This window comes from Opisthocomus hoazin, chromosome 23 (genome assembly GCF_030867145.1).
Source record: "Opisthocomus hoazin isolate bOpiHoa1 chromosome 23, bOpiHoa1.hap1, whole genome shotgun sequence".
Lineage (NCBI taxonomy): Eukaryota > Metazoa > Chordata > Aves > Opisthocomiformes > Opisthocomidae > Opisthocomus > Opisthocomus hoazin.
Genome location: NC_134436.1, coordinates 6,385,344 through 6,402,646, shown reverse-complemented (window position 1 = coordinate 6,402,646; position 17,303 = coordinate 6,385,344). Strand labels below are relative to the sequence as shown.

General features: G+C 43.3%; 1 protein-coding gene across 3 annotated transcripts in view; it reads left to right on the top strand.

The window, feature by feature from the left end:
• RANBP17 (RAN binding protein 17) overlaps window positions 1–17,303 on the top strand; it is a 161,164-nt gene that overhangs the window by 124,153 nt on the left and 19,708 nt on the right. For all 3 annotated transcript variants that reach the window (XM_075441995.1, XM_075441994.1, XM_075441996.1), the window contains 3 exons: window positions 2,713–2,927; window positions 4,112–4,250; window positions 10,741–10,907. In XM_075441995.1, coding sequence (XP_075298110.1) covers window positions 2,713–2,927; window positions 4,112–4,250; window positions 10,741–10,907 — 521 coding nt within the window. The remainder of the gene's footprint in view (window positions 1–2,712; window positions 2,928–4,111; window positions 4,251–10,740; window positions 10,908–17,303) is intronic.

Sequence of the window (17,303 nt, the reverse complement as noted above, 5' to 3'; positions counted from 1 at the left end):
AGAAGAGTTCTCTGTGGACTCTGTCTACTTGGAAAAAGCAGCTTTTAATCTTGCACTAGACCCAAATTCTTCTGTGTTTTCATTAGGAGGGATAGGCACTGAATTCTTCTTCTGCCATGCCTGCCCGGGGTGAGCATGGGGGAGCGGGGATTGTGCCTTCCTGTATTGAATGCTTTATGCTGATCAATGGATTTAAAGTTTTAATTATAGAGTGGGTTTTTTTGTGAAGTAATAAAAAAGATAGAAGATCAGCACTGGTGGATAACTCCTAGAATTCATATTCCCAGGCTAAGCGATTCCTAGGGTTTTTTCAACTTCTTTCCTCATCGTGCATTTTTTCCATTGACTTCCAATTAATTTCCATCTTAAGTACATAATTGCCTTGTTGACAACTACTAAGCTCTTTCCATCTGTTGTTGCATATTACACGGAGTACTTCAAGGACCTAGAACCTCACAATGTCGTGCTTGGACAGCTCAGCTGTAGACTCAAGGCTGTTACTTTCTTAGATCCAGAACTTTGTCTTTGCTTGTTTCTGAACCCAGATATAAATTTGTGTTGTCAAAGTAGAGATTTTCAGCAGAGAATTTAATCATGAAGAAGACCGGGTAAGGTGAGTTTACAGCAGGCTTACCTTTCTGTCTCGTTTTTGCCCTAAGAATCATACGCTGCTTACATAGTGGCTTTTGAAAATAGCGTGCACCTTCCCACTTTATCTCACGGACAGAATTTTGTATTTCATACTGGTGTTTTCACAGAATTTGAAATTCACTGATCTCAGTAGCTAGACTAGGTCTTACCAAAAAGATTAACACTAATTAAGATGACCTGACTGGGATATCTTAAATGAGACACTGTAGGAAGGTACTTGGAGTTTATCTTTACTGAGAAATGATGTTTACATAAAATTGAAGTATTACAATAAATCAATATCCAGGCACACTGGAAGACATTCTTTTTCTGCTATGTTTTACTTTTCAAAGAGGATCTTTTGGATACTGGTAATTTCTAGTAAAAGAGCAATTTAACACCATTTAGAATTAACTTCTATGCAGTAGCAGTCACTGGAATTGTACTCTCTTCCCCAGTTACACTGCGTTCATGACTGCAGCAATTGGGGTAGTAACGGTGTTCATGTGACCATTTACAATATGAAAACCATTCCGTATTTTCACTCATAATTTTTTTTTAATTAAGAGGGCTTGATTTTTGTTGTAAGTGACCATGTTTCCTAGCTAAATATTTAATTCTTCTCTTACTTTCCATAATTCTAGTGGCGCTATTCCTGCCCCTTACAGACCGCAGTTACTTCTTCCATGCCATCCCTGATTGTACTCACAGTCTTTTTTTGAAAATCTGCTTTTCCTTTACAACCTGATGGATAAATTGCCTTGTACGTGCTAGAAGTGGTGAACAACATTAATGTTTTAAACAGTAACTTACAACTTTCCCTCTTTGTATAAATGATACCAAATGGGTGATCCTTTGATGCGTTGGGTGTTTAGAAACAAGGTTTTCCCCCTTATTTTTCCAATTATATGACATAAATTCCTCATTGTGAGTAATCAATAATGTTAACAGAAAAAATAAGGCAGTTACATGATCTGCAGGTGGAAATTTGCATGAGTAGAAAGGAGAGCTGTATGGAGAAAGACCCAGTTGAATATTAGACCTCAATATATATTAAACAATACTACGCAATCCATGAGATCTGGGTGATCTGAAGAAAGGTTTTTAGGGGCATTTTTTAATTGTAGGAATACTTCAAAAAAATGTACAGTTTTATGTTACTTTCCTCTTGTTAAAACTACCAAGGATGATGAGTAGTAACAGAGGGAAGACCTGGCACTTGGGTTCTGTGCAGGCCGAGCTTGCCAAGGTCGACATCAGAGGGGGACAGCCTAGTAGGGCTGCTGCATGGTAGGACTGAAGTGCTGAATCTTTGCTGCGTTCATTCGCCTATTTTAGCTCATTTTCATTAATGACTTCAGATTAAAAAAAAATTTGTCATGAAGACTGACTCTGGGGTGCAGTGAAGATGAGCATGAAGTTGTTATAAGATACTTAGAAAACTTGGTAACGAGGCCTTGTGAATCATTAGATTTGTGCAGAGAATTGCAGTGGTATCTACTGCACTGCTGCACAGTGGATCCAAAAGTCACTATTGCCTGTTAATAGCAGCAGTAAATATTTACAGTTAGCTGTTATTTTTACATTATAAACGTGGATTTTAATTAAAAAGTCATTCCCATCTGTGACTGGTAAAATAGAGGCTTTTGTAATGGACATATTTGTTTTCTGAGGGATATATTTAGCGTGTGTATACATCAGCAACCATCCCAAGAGGCCGTCATGGTAATGGATCAAAACCAGGCTTTGCTGCAGCATGAGAAACGATAAAGCCATGTGTTGCAACTCTGCTCAGATTAAAGAATTCGTGACGATAGACCTAGTCATGGTCTGGCTGTACATCAGTGACGGAAGTTCCATAGCTTGTATTTTAAATTTTGCATACTAATTCCTTGGTGGCTTTTAAGCTCTAGTCGTGATTATGTAACAGATCTTTTACATCAAACGCAGAAACAATTTTTCTTCTAAATAGTCATGAAAATAAAGACAAAAAATAAGTTTAGATAGTGCCATCAAAATATTTTAGATTTGCAGCTGCTTATACAAGTTTCTTTCTTTCTTTGTTTCTTTTTATGAAAACAGGTAATCAGATCCTCTCTCTTGGGACTTTGTCAAAAGATCAGGTTTATCCGTTGAAACTCAAGGGCATTTCCATCTGTTACTCTGCACTCAAATCTGCCTTATGTGGAAATTATGTCAGCTTTGGCGTCTTCAAGTTGTACGGGGACAACCACTTTGACAATGTACTTCAGGCCTTTGTCAAAATGCTGCTTTCAGTATCCCACAGTGACTTGCTAGTAAGCAATTACTCATCTTGGGAGTCTTTACGTGAAATATGAAATAACACCACCACAGGCTTTGTATTGTTATAATGAGACAGAGGGATCTAGAACAGCTCAAATGCAGTTTTCAGTTCAATTACTTGAATTTATTTATATAGTAACATCTAAAATACAGGTATGATGGACCTGCCATGTGACACAGGAGCTTTTCCAGAATTTGCAGTAGGCTTGTGAAAGCGAGAAATGCAAAATTATTTTCCTTTCTGTACTTGCAACCCCATTTAGTTTGCCTGCATGCAACATAAAACATCCTGACATATTCAGCCACTCTGCAATTAGTTTCAATCTTTAAATTGTCACTGTGTATTCACCATAAAATTTAAAACTTTGTTTTTAAAGTACACCATGTTCCCACTTCTCTGTGGAAAGACAACAAATCTTGCACAATATCAGTCAAAATTTGAACTGTGACATTTTTCTTCATGATACTTTAGTTCAGAACTGTCATTTTCTTGCAGGAAGGGACAAATTTGGGGTAAAGATGGTCAATACCCAGATTTGTGCCTGCAACGGAAATAAAGTCCGTGGAACTGAAAAGTTGCTCTGAGTTGAAATGGGTGTATTGGTTGTATGTGAAGTGTGCATGTTTGGCACGTTCCTAGCCATCCAGCAATAAATGCGCTGCGCAAGAGTCCTGCAGAGTGAGACGCTGCTTGGCCCAGTGGGTTCAGGCAAGTGCCTTTGCCTGTGCAGAGCCCGTTACAGGACCTCACTTAAGCACAAAAAAAAGTCCATCTCTGAGATGATTTTGGGAAATCTGTGATAAATCCTAATAAGATTCCCACAGAAGGTAAGATATGGGCTGTAATCCTGTCAGACTGACACCCTGGACAGATTGCTGTATTGCTTTTATTAGACTGATAGAATGGGTAGAACATCAAAGCGTGATAGCATTATTATATTATTGTGAGCTTATTTTAAGCTAATAGCGAGTTTATATCCTATAGTAAATTTGAAAAGCTGAAATCTACCAAAGACAAGAAAATATTTTTTTCTCTATAAATATTTTGATTTAATGGCTAAATTAGAATTTATCACATCATAAAAACTATACAGATCATTCTAACTTCTGTTAATGTCGTTAATATTAGTCGATGGTAATAATCTGTATTTACTATGAATGTGTACTCTTTTTTCAGCAATATCGAAAACTAAGCCAGTCTTACTACCCGCTTTTGGAGTGTCTGACCCAAGACCATATGAGTTTCATTACCAGTTTAGAACCTCACGTCCTAATCTACATTCTTACCTCAATATCTGAAGGACTTACTGCAGTAGGTAAGAACTACTTTCACTCGGCTAAAGAAAGAATTCAAGTATTTAGACGTATAGGATTTTCAAAGAAGCACATTCATTTATATCTTTAAAAATGAGTATCAAGTGACAATGGAAGATGCTGGCTTTTGAGCATTTTAGGAATGTGACTATTTCTGTTTAATGGAGCTAAGTTCTTTTAAACATCTAGCCTGTAGCTTTTTACAGGTAGTATTTTTAAATTGTGTTTTCTTGCAAGCCGGAATTGTTAACATTATTAATGTGCCTCTGCTAGGATTGTACTGAAAATTCATGCATTTGTTATTCAAAAGTAAAATGTATTAAAATGTGTACAGGAATCTGTGGGGTTTTGTTTTTATTTGATCAGCAGAGCTGTCGTATAAATAATGCTTGTTCTGCACAGCTGTGATGTGATTTGAGAAATTCAAAGGTATCTTTATCCATGGAAAAAAGGAACTAGTTATTCAGTACTTCCTAAATCTACTTTAGAGGAGAATGTGTAACAGAAGCATACTTGTAGTAACGATAAAAATGTAGCAGTCTGATGGCAGCTCATTTCATTCTCTTGCATGGTTCAGTGTATGCTTTTTAACCAGATCACTTTCCAAACATTTTTGGGGATGAAGGTAGCCTAAAGTCATTTGGGATATGGAGAAGGAGTGGGGCATTTGGGGTAAGAAAAATAAATCGTGCAGTTAGTTACATTCGGATTGCCTAGGAATGCCATGCATTTATAAAGGTTTTCACTGAGAAGCTGTTCAAACCTTCAGTAGTATTTATTGATTAGGGTGGTTATTAAGGGGGGAGGCGGGGAGGAAGAAGGTATAACATCAGCGTGTATAGATGTTACTGTATAATAGCTGGTGTTTCTCATTACCGCCATGTGTCAGTCAGGCCCCACAGGAACGTAGGAATGCACCGAGGCTCACAAAGCATTTGCAATGTTAGACACATTCAGCAGTTTTTGCTGTGAGAGGGAAACTACTCTTAGAGAGGAAATGGGTAGTGAATAGCTAAGCAGCAGTAGTAAAGAAGTATTCGGGTCATTTTATTATATAATGCTGAAAGCCCTCTTCTCCCAGAGATTTTGAGTGCTTCGTCACCTGTGATGATGGTAGAGCACTTTCTGCCTACAGGCTGGTTCTGCTGGGAGTCTGCCTGTTGATCGCCTGCAGATGGATGTATGGTACTGAGTGTTAGCTGGAGTGACAGCTGCCAGTTTGACAAGCCCTGTTCCTGTTCTCTGTTATCACTCCGCGTTACATCTCTTCCATTTGAGATACTGGATATATTCGTTTTGATAATTCACTAGCATACCAAGTTTACCCTTCTCTTTGAAACCCAATTTGAATTCATGTGAGAGAGAGAAGAAAATGTAAAACCTGTAGAACTTCAGCTTTCATATGTTATGTTTATTTTCCCCTCTCAAAAATTGTTTCACTCAAGGTGGGAAGGAGGAGTAAGAAAATTATGCATTTCCAATTTCAGCTTTAAACTTTCGTGGTTTAGGTATCTGGGAGTTTAATCATGAAGAATTACTAAATTTTAGTAATGTAAGTTTGGGGTTTTTATATTATTATTAGAAAACTTTCATTTGGTGGAATTCCTGGTATTCTGCTGAGAAAAGTATCAGCAAAAATTTGAACAGCTCACTTTTTTTTTGCCCACTTCATAAACTGTAGACTTGCTTAGCCAGTGCTTTCCTTCAGTTCATCTTAACATCTTTAAAGCACCTAAATAAATACAGAGTACAACAAAGTGTGTAAGAATTTTTAACTTCACCCAACTTCAGTGAAGGCTTGAGGCAGTCCATCAAAAGCTATTCTGCCTGCTTCCATGTCCATTTTTTTCTTTCTTTACTCCGATTCCTCCAAACTTGAGTAGTTTTTCAGCCTTCGAGACTTGCCACATCTGTCTGTCATTAAGACCTGGCTGTTTCCGTATTGTCCAGAGAGGATGTGGAATCTCCGTCCTTGGAGATGGTCCCAGATGCTGGACAAGGTCTCAAGGCACCTGTCTGATGTTGACCCTGTTTCAGGCCAGAGGCTGGGCTTGGAGGATGGTCCCATTTGGTTTCTGCCACCACCTCTAGGCTCCCGCTGGTATTTTTCCTACATTTTCCACTTGCATTCTCTAGCTTTCTAAAACCGTTTGTTATTGACCAAATGCTGTGCAGCCCCTTCTGTTAATGTCTTTTGCACATTAAAAGTAATACTTAGGTTCCGTGATTAGCCAGCTGGAAAATGCTTTTTTTAACCTTTCATGTGAAAGTGAAAAAGTGATTATTTTTCCTTAATACCATGTTTCTTACTACTGCGTATATCAAGAACTGATATTGATGTCAGCCATTAAATTCTTCATTTGTGTTCAAGAAGGTTGGGGTTTTTTTGTAGTGAACTGAATAATTTTCCACATCTTATGTCCAGATGAACTACTCTTTGGTCAATTTGTAGCTATTTATTTATTTATTTGTAATCATCTCAAGAGTTAGTTACCTGTCACTGTATTTTCTTAAGATTCATTCTTCAAAAACTTTTCTCCCTTTTAAAATTTTGGTATTTGGGGCATGACCAATTGTCAGACAGTGAAATACAAGTTTATTTCTTAGGTGTTACTTGGTCACATACATCTTTCTGCCCTTGGAAAATGGAGAAGTAGATCCAAGCATTGCCTTTTTCACTGAATTATATCAGTGCCACAGGAACATCTCAGAATAGTATGGCTCAGGGCTATAAGCCATCTGAAGAGGAATTATGTTTTAAATTGATTAGAACATACAAGTCATTTTTAGAAATGTTTATAAAAATGAAATAGCTGTCTTTTTATTTTAAAAATTAAATACCAAGAGATCAGTTCTCTTTCACAGAAAAAAATATCTGACTTGTCTCACTCCTCCCTTTACATACTTGAAACCTTTGAGACTCTCATTGTTGTCAGCTGTAGGATAAACATTCCCCAAACCCTTGTTTCTGAGGAGTGTTCATTCTGTTGCTGAGTAAATACCTTGCTTGATTCCATGCTTTATAAACACTGTGAAAGAATATGTATTCCTTCGGAAGCCCCTAGCTGTAAATTAGCTATAATGGAAGCCCTCATCTAAGCTTTTATTGCGAGGATAAACACTCCAATAGTTCTCTTCTAAAGTGTTTACCTGGCTTTTTCACAGCTGACTCAGTGGATCAGAGCCTTTTAATGCAGTCTGCCTGGCATGTTGTCACTAATCTCTGCAAAGCTTTTCTAATTCTCATATGATTAATAGTATAGTATGCTATTCATTGAGGAAAAAGTAAAACATTTTTTCTGTATTGCTGCCTAATTTAGATGTTAAATTGCTAAATCCATTTGCCTTCCAGGTTTAGTCTCAAAGGCAAATAATGCCGGTATTGAACTGTAAGCAATTGATGGACAGGGAAAATAACACTTAACTCTCTCTCCTTCCCTTGATGTGAAAACCAAAACAGAATCTTTTAATTTGCAGAGATTCAGCAATGTCATTAAACTGTTGAAAGATAATTCCCCTTTAGCATGCTGTTGTCATATTGCTGAGACCAAAAGGCATCCTCAAGTTGTTCTGGAGGTTTTGTGGCTTTTTTAAAATAACGTAACTCATTCTAACGTATGTGCTCAACTTCCAGTTACTTGAGCTAATGGTTGATTGGAACTGCCTACATAAGGAAAAACCACACAGGTAATAAAAATAAAACGCACATAAAGTTAGCCCCCAAAACATGGGGGGAGAAACCAGAGGAGCCATCGGAGTGTGGTGGTGGCTGGGGCCGGGGTCATCATCCTTGTCCCCGGCCCACCACCAGCACCCACCTCGCCAGCAAGTAAGTCCAGAGAGCTGTTTTGTTTGACAGCACTACTGAGCTGTTACTGGATCCGTGCTGACACACGTGGAGCTGGTTTGGGCGTTTTCTGTAACCGTGGCCTGCTTGCTTTGTGACCCAAGTGATTAGTTCGCAGGTCATAGAGCTGAGTTGACCAGAAACGAGAAATGCGATTTCACTGCATTCTTCCCGGTTATCCCAAGCTTTTATCTCTGTTTCTTTTATAAGTCTATCTTTATTCTGTCTTCTCCACCCATTTCTTCTGTCCGTAGCCCAGAACTGGTAGCTCGTTGCGGCTCTTGTTTGTTCTGTTTATTTGGTTGGCTGGCTTGTCTCGCCAAGATTTAGTGAGAACACTGTTCTGTTCCAGCACAAGGTTCCACATGCCCAGAAGAGTCATTCAAGGGAGTTTGCTTGACGCTCCCTGTCCGTTATATCCTTGCAATCAAAAGGAAAAATGAGCATAGGGAAGCACGTTTGATATATAGTTATGGGCAAATTTAAGTAGCTCTTAACACTCATATCAGATTCTCATGAGCAAATGATAGCATAGACCTGTCTGCTGTCCTGCTAAAATCACTTACTGTCGAATGTAAAATATCTGCTTGTACAGTATCAGCATGTTTAGAACTACTACTGTTTTGTAAACTGATGATAGTGATTTACTTTGTGTTATTCAATTTAAAAAGAAATAGAGTTAAGCACTGGTTTAGAAAAACAGCAGAGCCCTCCTATGAAATATGTATTTTCAAATCTCTCACTTGTTATTGATGGTGATTCAATTCCACCATGAATTGCATTTCCAGTTTCTATGCGGGACTGCTTTGGTTGAGAACACGATGAGTGCCAGATTCTGCGGTATTTACTCTGGCGAGACTCATCACTTCGGACTCAGCTTTGTGTGATCCTGCCCTGTTGAATTCAGTCCTGGGAAGCTCGCTGGCCCAGTGAAGGCAGAGTGGAGATGCTCCAGCTCATTTCTGTGAGCTGTTAGATCACTCTCAACGCCTGCTGCAAAGTCAGCTGGTTGCTTTGGAAGATGGACTCTTAGGAGACCACTTGTATCTTCTTTGCCTATAAATGTTTCTTCGGTGTTTCCTTCAAAACCCTCTTGGCAAAATACGATAAGGTTTTGGATGGCAAAGGGTTAACAGTGTCAGCACAGAGCTTAAGGAGTTAAACAGACACAGATCAAAATACTTCAGTGTCTAGAGGGATGTGTTTAAATGAACACTGCAAGGTTGGCAGGCCTCCAAATTAGCATAGTTTAAAGAATTCAAGGTACATTTAATTGGATCCTTCTAATCCCTTTTCCCTTAGAATGCGCATTTTAACAGTTTAATTCCTTTTGCAACCCCCACACATCCCTTACTCCAGCGGCCCATCTGAAATAAATACTGTGAACTATAAAAGGCCTAGACAAGTTCTAGCCGAAGCCAGTGGCAGCAGGATGGAGCCCTAAACCCTCGATTGGATCCGATGTTTGAAATTGCGGAGAATACCAGCTAGGGCTAAACCCTGCACCCGGCCGGTTAAACCACCGCAGGCAGACGAGGAGGTTCCGCTGGGTCGCACGGTGAGGAGCCGGCGGCAGTTCCAGCGTGTGGCTCTGGCCAGGGCTGCGGCACAGCTGCGGGTGTCCCGGCCGCAGCGCTGGTCCTGGGGCCGAGGAGGGTCTCGGGTGTCAGGCCCGAAGGAGACAGCAGCTGGGCAGGGGGAAGGGTGCACCCCTGCTCTCAGGAGGAGCACGAGAGGAGCGTGCGTGAGCACCAGGGACCCGTACGCTGTTAGCATCGTGCTGATGCGTGGAAGCCAGCAGAATCCTCTTCAACGGCAGGCAACACCTAGCAACAAAATAACTTACATAAATCAGACGGACGTATTTACTCTGCAAATAGGTTTAAGCTTTTAATCTCCCTTACTTATAGAAACAGTAAGTAAAGATATGAAGTGGCTTTTGCTTCTGCTGTTCAACAGTGTCATCCTTTGCTGTCATGACTTTCAGTTTTGGGGGCATTGATGAAGTATTTGTTGGTGACTGCTGCTGTATTGTTCCCAGCCGTATTTAATGCACTTTAACCGAGTTGAATTGTTAGTTGCTAAGCAAAATGACTAACTGGCTGTTCTGTGATCACCCTTTTACGAGCTTTAATGGCCCTCATTCATTGTTTGCTACCTGACATTGATTGTAAGCTATTTGGGGCAGGGAAACATTGTGAAATACTCCTTAAGAAAAACCTGGAGGACAGCTCTACTTGATTTAGCCTTGGCCTTTCAGTAAGCAGATCAAAACAGAATTTTAGTTGCCAGGAATCTGGAGCCTTCTGAATGTGAAACTGAATAGCAGTAACATTTCCACCCTCATCCTGCACTTTCCAGTACGCAGAGGGGCAGCAGCATTCGTACAGGAGTGAATGAATTCCACTGGAGTTGGTAGGATTTTTAGTACATGGAGCTATCCAGTTACTTGAAAGCAAAGGTTTAATACCGCTGTGCGTTAATAAAAGCTAGTCAACTCATCTATCAAAAATAGACTTGTCGATGTATTGATTATCCTAATGTCAAAGAGATTATTAAAGTTGAGCTCTCTAAGTACTACAAAATGTCATCGCTGATTATTATTTTATGGAAACAATTTCAAAACTGTTTCATTTTTTACACAGATACAATTGTCTCCTCCAGCTGTTGCGCTAGTTTAGACTACATTGTCACCTACCTCTTCAAGCACCTCGCTAAAGAAGGCAAGAAGACTCTAAGATGTAGAGAGATTTCACAGGATGGACAGCGATTGCTTCATTTCATGCAGCAGAACCCAGAAATTCTACAGCAGGTGAATTAGTCTTTTCTATGGGGTATTATTACATTTCTGAATTTTCCTAATTTCTTGTGGTACTGAACACGAGGATAGCATGGGCTATTTAGTAGCAGGACAAACCTCCCGATGCTGGTATGCAACCCAGAGTAGCTTCAGCTGTGTTCTCATGACAACCAAAGATTGAAGATATTTTTTGTCATACTGAAAAGAGTAGAGACTGTATGTGGCTGTACAGCATCTTAAAACTTGGTGTTTCATTTTTCCTCATAGAAGGAGGTGTGTAAGATCATCAGTACATTTCCATAGCTGGTGGCCAGTCACGAGTGGTGTGCCCCAAGCTTCATTACTGGGGACAGTTCTGTTTAACATCTTTATCAATGATCTGGATGAGGGGATCGAGCGCTCCCTCAGTAAGTTTGCAGATGACACCAGGTTGGGCAGGAGTATCAATCTGCTCGAGGGCAGGACAACTCTGCAGAGGGATCTGGACAGGCTGGATCGATGGGCTGAGGCCAACCGTACAAGGTTCAACAAGGCCAAGTGCCGAGTCCTGCACTTGGGTCACAACAACCCCATGCAACGCTACAGGCTTGGGGACGAGTGGCTGGAAAGCTGCCCAGCGGAAAAGGAGCTTGGGGTGCTGGGCGACAGCGGGCTGAACATGAGCCAGCAGTGTGCCCAGGTGGCCAAGAAGGCCAACGGCATCCTGGCTTGTATCAGGAACGGTGTGGCCAGCAGGAGTAGGGAGGTGATCGTGCCCCTGTACTCCGCGCTGGTGAGGCCGCACCTCGAGTGCTGTGTTCAGTTTTGGGCCCCTCACCACAAGAAGGACATTGAGGGGCTGGAGTGTGTCCAGAGAAGGGCAGTGAGGCTGGTGAGGGGTCTGGAGAACAAGTCTGATGAGGAGCGGCTGAGAGAGCTGGGACTGGAGAAGAGGAGGCTGAGGGGAGACCTTATTGCTCTCTGCAACTCCCTGCAAGGAGGTTGTAGTGAGGCAGGTGTTGGTCTCTTCTCCCAGGTAACTAGCGATAGGACAAGGGGAAATGGCCGCAAGTTGTGCCAGGGGAGGTTTAGATTGGATATGAGGAAAAATTTCTTTACTGAAAGAGTGGTCAGGGATTGGAACAGGCTGCCCAGGGAGGTGGTTGATGCACAATCCCTGGGGGTGTTTATAAGACGTATCGGTGCGGAGCTTAGGGGCATGGTTTAGTGGTGGAATTGGTAGTGCTATGTTAATGGTTGGACTCCATGATCTCGAAGGTCTCCTCCAACCTAAACGATACTATGTTTCTAAGTATTTTAAGAGGAAGGACAACAAATTCTGGCATTGAACCACACATTTTGGTAATGAAATGTGTAAATTGAATCGCTGTGTGCTATTGAGTTTGAATATTTTATTTTGCAGTAGGTCACTTTTTTTCTGTTAAGGGTAAATACAATAGAAATTAAATCTCATGCTCCTGAGAAGGAAGTGGCCGCTGCAGTGCTTAGGAGAGGTTTCCCTTCCCGGCTCCATCAGGTTTATCACAGCCCACGTACGTTGCGGGTGGATCAGGATGTTCATGGCTATGTATCTCCACATTTGCTCTGCGCCACATTCCCTTAAAATCTCATTAAACTATTTGAAAATGCGTATTTACAAGAAGCTCTGGGTTCCTAATGCAGTTGCAAAGATGCCGATTCAGGAGATGTGTTTCACAGGCCTGGAGGCTTTTAATGAAAACGGAAGTTATTAACAAAATGCAAATGACCGGTGCGGTCGTCTTTGTGTTTCCCTAATAGGTACGCTGCCATGGGGAAAAAGCCTCGCGTAGAGTCACCGCAGTTACTGGTGTCATTTGTTTACCGTTCTAATTGAAGGTGAAAAGTATCTAATGGTAGCTAGTCTATTCCTGGCAGTATATAGCATACTGTGAGAATATTAATGATGTTTATTATTGACATCATTATCAGAATATGATGATTCCCTCGTCACACAACAGGTTCTGATGTTGGACTTGCCTGACAGGGGTTTCCTGGCAGCTAGCGAGGAAGTGAGCGTTTGGGTAGGTCAGGTTGCTCAGCGTTGTACCCTGCGTGCAGTGGTGGGAACGTGAAGGACAGAGCCGCAGCCTGGGCTCCGGACGCTCCTGCTTTTGTGGCAATCTCCATGTAATACTTTGTCTGTTAATGTGCAGTAATCTTTCACTTCGCAGTGTATGACTAGGCGGCGATCTGTCTTTATTAACTTCAGATTCTGCGGAATACGTTATATTTATTTTGAATGCAGGCTTTCACATACTCTTTTAAATATTAATGGCTGGTCTCCAGTAGTCAGCATAAATATGATTTGCATTAGCACTAGTCATATCATATTGAGTGCCTCTGATGTCAACTACTGAGTGTACTAATACCTGACATCATCTCCCGAGGTCACTGACAACTTTGACCTTTATTCTCGTGCACAGTTTCTGTAGTCTCAGAAGCTCTTTTGAATTGATTTGAAATTTTGACTCTTCCCTTTATGAGGCAGTAAAATTGATAATTATTCAGATGGGAACTGAGCACTGAGTGAAAAATCAATTCCACCCGCTCTCTGCTGCGTATAAAATTACTTCTGAGTCTGCCGGACTGAACGGATGGCCAAGGTAAAAGCAGCAGGCAGGAGCAGTGGAGAGGATTAGCTGGGCGAAGCTAATAGCCTAAAGGGATGGCTTTGGCGATGAGGGAGTGGGCCGGCTGGGGGTCGTTATCAGCAATGATGGGGCTCATTGATCATATGTTTACATCAGGTTTCCACCGGGTTATAAATCAGCCCTGAAGAGGAGCGGAACCCAGGGCCCCGCGTTTCACCAGGGGGACGACAGCCTATTAGATTATTCTCACTTTCACACTCGGATGAAAAGTGAGACATTGATCATTCATCGGCTGGCCATTAAACGCTGGTTTTAGAGATGATTTGACTATCATGGAGGCTAATGAACAAGGGTGCGCTCCGTAACCAGCGGTTTCGGTTTTCAAGACATCTGTGTCGGCCGGGTAATGCGTAACCCTGTTAAGAGGAATGGGTTACAAATTGCTTAACGGCGCTGAAAAGCTGGGCCCTGATCCCTACCGGGAGCGTCGGGGCTTGGCGCGGGACCGCCGCGGCGCTGACTGCAGCCGCGGGTTGGAGCGGCTCCTCCACGCCGGCTCCGAACTCGCGGCGCGGCCGGCGGAGGAGCCGCCCGACCCCGCTCCTGCCGTGCGCGGGGAGCTACGCGATAGCCCCGGCCCCGCCGCCTCCCCGCTGCCCCCGGCCGGGCTCTCCCGGGCCTGGGGGGTGGGCAGCGGCGCGGCCCCTCCCGCGCGGGGCCGGGCGGGGCCGGGCGGGCAGCGGGCCTGCGGGGGGGGGGAGCGCCGCCCCCTGCCGGCCGCGCGGCAGCGGAGAGGGCCCGGGCCCGGCCGCGTCCCCCGCGGGCAGGGCCCGGTGCGGGACCCCCGGCCGCCCGCCCGGGAGAGCCGTCCTGCAGGCGGGGCGGACTGGTGGACTCAGGGCCCTCTCGCTCTTACCTGGGGCGGTTCGGCCGCCGGGTGCAGCTCTCGGCTGCCGCAGCCCCGGGAGTAGCAGAATCGTCTAATTAAGCCCTGTTAATTGGCGTTTTGCTTGCTGACATGCGTCCTGTAGCAGCTCTGTGTTTTCGGCAGGTTGATGTGACCGTCCAGGGACAGGAGCACAGGGGTGAAACAACTTCCCGACGTTTGGGAGCACGGCAGGTGCAAGGTGGCTGCCGGCTCCGGCCCTGCTTGGTGCTGTGCCGCGGGCTTTGGTCCCCCGCGAGCTGCTCGGCCTGAGCTTCCTCTGCAGACTGCTGCTGCGCCGTGGCGTCTGGCAGCTGGACTGAGTGAACAGGGGCAAAGCACGCTGAGATCCGTGGGTAGACAGCGATAGGAAGTTTATTACATTCAACTATTGCTGTTGCATTATGTTGTATTGTAAGTACGTTAATAAATAATTTTAAAAGGCTCCTACTTTTCTATGCTGTTATTGCAGGATTGACAAGTGAAGCCAGTGTTTGCTCTGCTTTATACATGAAAGTGTAATTTTTGGTTTTAAGATGCTACCTTTATCTTCTGTTAATGCATATCTTGCTGAATTGTACACATTAGGCTCTTAGTTCAGTTTTGGTGTGGTTAAGTGCTATTCATGTTAGTTTTTTCCAAAAATCAATCAGTTTTGTAGCATCTTTCACCCATAGTTCTGACAAATATTTGTAAGAGCCGTGCACGATAAGTAAAGAACTCTGCTTGCGCAGCCGTCTCTGAAATAATTCTGTGCTGGATGTGGAAGGGGGTAAATGGTTGGTGTGGGATTTTGGTGACATTGCAGTGTTCACTTCCTTTCCTGGGCACTGCTTGGAGATTTGCGCAAAGAACAAGGAAGGGTATTGCGTGGTGGTTACGTCCTGCGCGTTATTTTCAGGAGGATTGCGTGGATAAGAGTAAGGAGGGGTCTGGGGTGAGTTTGAACATTGTACCAGTGTTTGGAGTAGATCCTGCCCCAAGACACAGCGTGCAGCCGGAGCAGTCTGGGACTCGCTGGTGTCAGCGCGGCAGCAAGCGCGGTTTGGCCTGCCCGGCGGTGGAGCGGCACGGGATGCCTCCACACGGCCAGCCAGCAGAGCACTGGGCTGGGTGCCTGGCATATGATGTTGTGCCTGTGCTGAGCCCTCCTGAGGGTCCACCATTTCTGGGGGCAGTGGGTGGGGAACGCCGCGGCAGGGACGTGGGAAGAGCTGGCGTGCATTGCCGTAGGGGAACGCGGTGGAGCGCGTGGGCTGGGGAGGGCTCTGTGGGAAAGGAGCGTTGCAGTGGGCAGGTGGGAAGGTGAACAAAGAGCTTTGAGGGCGTGGGTGATAGCGAGCGTGGCAGAGCTGCACAAGGGAGCAGGATGGGATGGGCAGTACTGTGGTGACAGCGGGGTGCGTGGCTCAGCGGTGTAGGTCGAACGTCACCAGGCTGCTCGGTGGAGCCGAGCGCTTGTGACTTAAGAGCTTCACCGAGTGACGAAGGTGCGCGAAATGAAGCACCGCAGCAGCACTGCGTAGCAAATGTGAAACAGAAAATTAAGATGCCAGTTGCAATGAAAAATCAAGTGGTGTTTCTAAAATAAAAACGCATTGTAAATTGCTACTTTCCTTTTTCCCCTTTTATGTAATAAAAACAGTGATGTTTTTGTTTTTCAGATAAACCTCAGTGCCATATACAGCTAGTGTGGAGTTATGCGCAGTAATTGAAATAAAAACCAGTCGAGGGGATGTGTTTATAATGCACGCTCCGTAGCCCGTGCAGAAGCACTTGCATATAAGCAGTTCGCAAAAAGGAGTCTGAATTGTACTGGCAGAGGGCAGTTGTGCAAGATGCTGAGTACCTGAGCCCGTTGAGCCACGTATGTGAGCATGTGCTTAATCTGAAGAGCTGATCAAACCCACAGGTGCGGTGGTTCCTGTGCCTGAAATGAGGTGTGTGTAAAGGCTCAGCTGAGTCGGGACCAGAGCGCTCAGCTTTTGCTGGCTTGAGCCTTGAAAGGTTTGATACCAGCAGTGAGAGGGATTTTCCCTGGGACATCTGTTTTCAGCCTCTTAGCACAATTTAAAAACGTTATCCAATACTATCATAACTTTCTTTATTAATTGAAAGGGATGGAGATATACCAGCTGTAGCCCGGGCCAGCAGAGACTTGGGTGGCTAAGCAACAGAAAAGGCACCATATTGAGCGAGCCAAAATTCAGTCTCAGAGTCATTTATTTTAACCAGTGACAATACGTTTAGACTCTAGTGTTTCGATTTGATTGATGGTTTAATATCATATATAATTTTTTTAATGAAGGGAACCCATTTAAATATGTTAACATTTGCACTAGTAGTCTCCCATGTACATAACTGCATTTAATCATTACTCTTGATTGTTTTTGTGGTTGTGTAATTTGTATCAGCAAAATAGCGATGTCAAAGCCACCTTATCTTCATGGAAAACATGGTTGCTTCTCTTTTATACGTACTTCTTCCTGCACACGTATAAAGGCAGCAGCAGCCTCGGTCGCAAGTATATTGCTAAACCTATAGCTCTCACTATGAGTGCTGTCAATTAAGAAATCAAGAAATATTAATGAGCTTAGTGTCTTCTCTAATTCTGCTTTGTTTAAAGCCTTGTTGTGATTCGTTGTCATGTGAATCGAGTAATTTAATTTTAAGACTTTTAATGTTAAAATACATCATCATTAGTGATGAGTCTGAAGATTTCACGCTCTTAATAATGGTGCTAAATCAAATTGGGAAGCTCCTCTTAATCATCCAAGCTGTGCTGTAGTTTACACAAACAGTTCTGGGGGTGGAGAGAAGTTTAGTTCCGCGGAGTAACAAGTATTGTGGAGGATTCATGTATGGAAACAA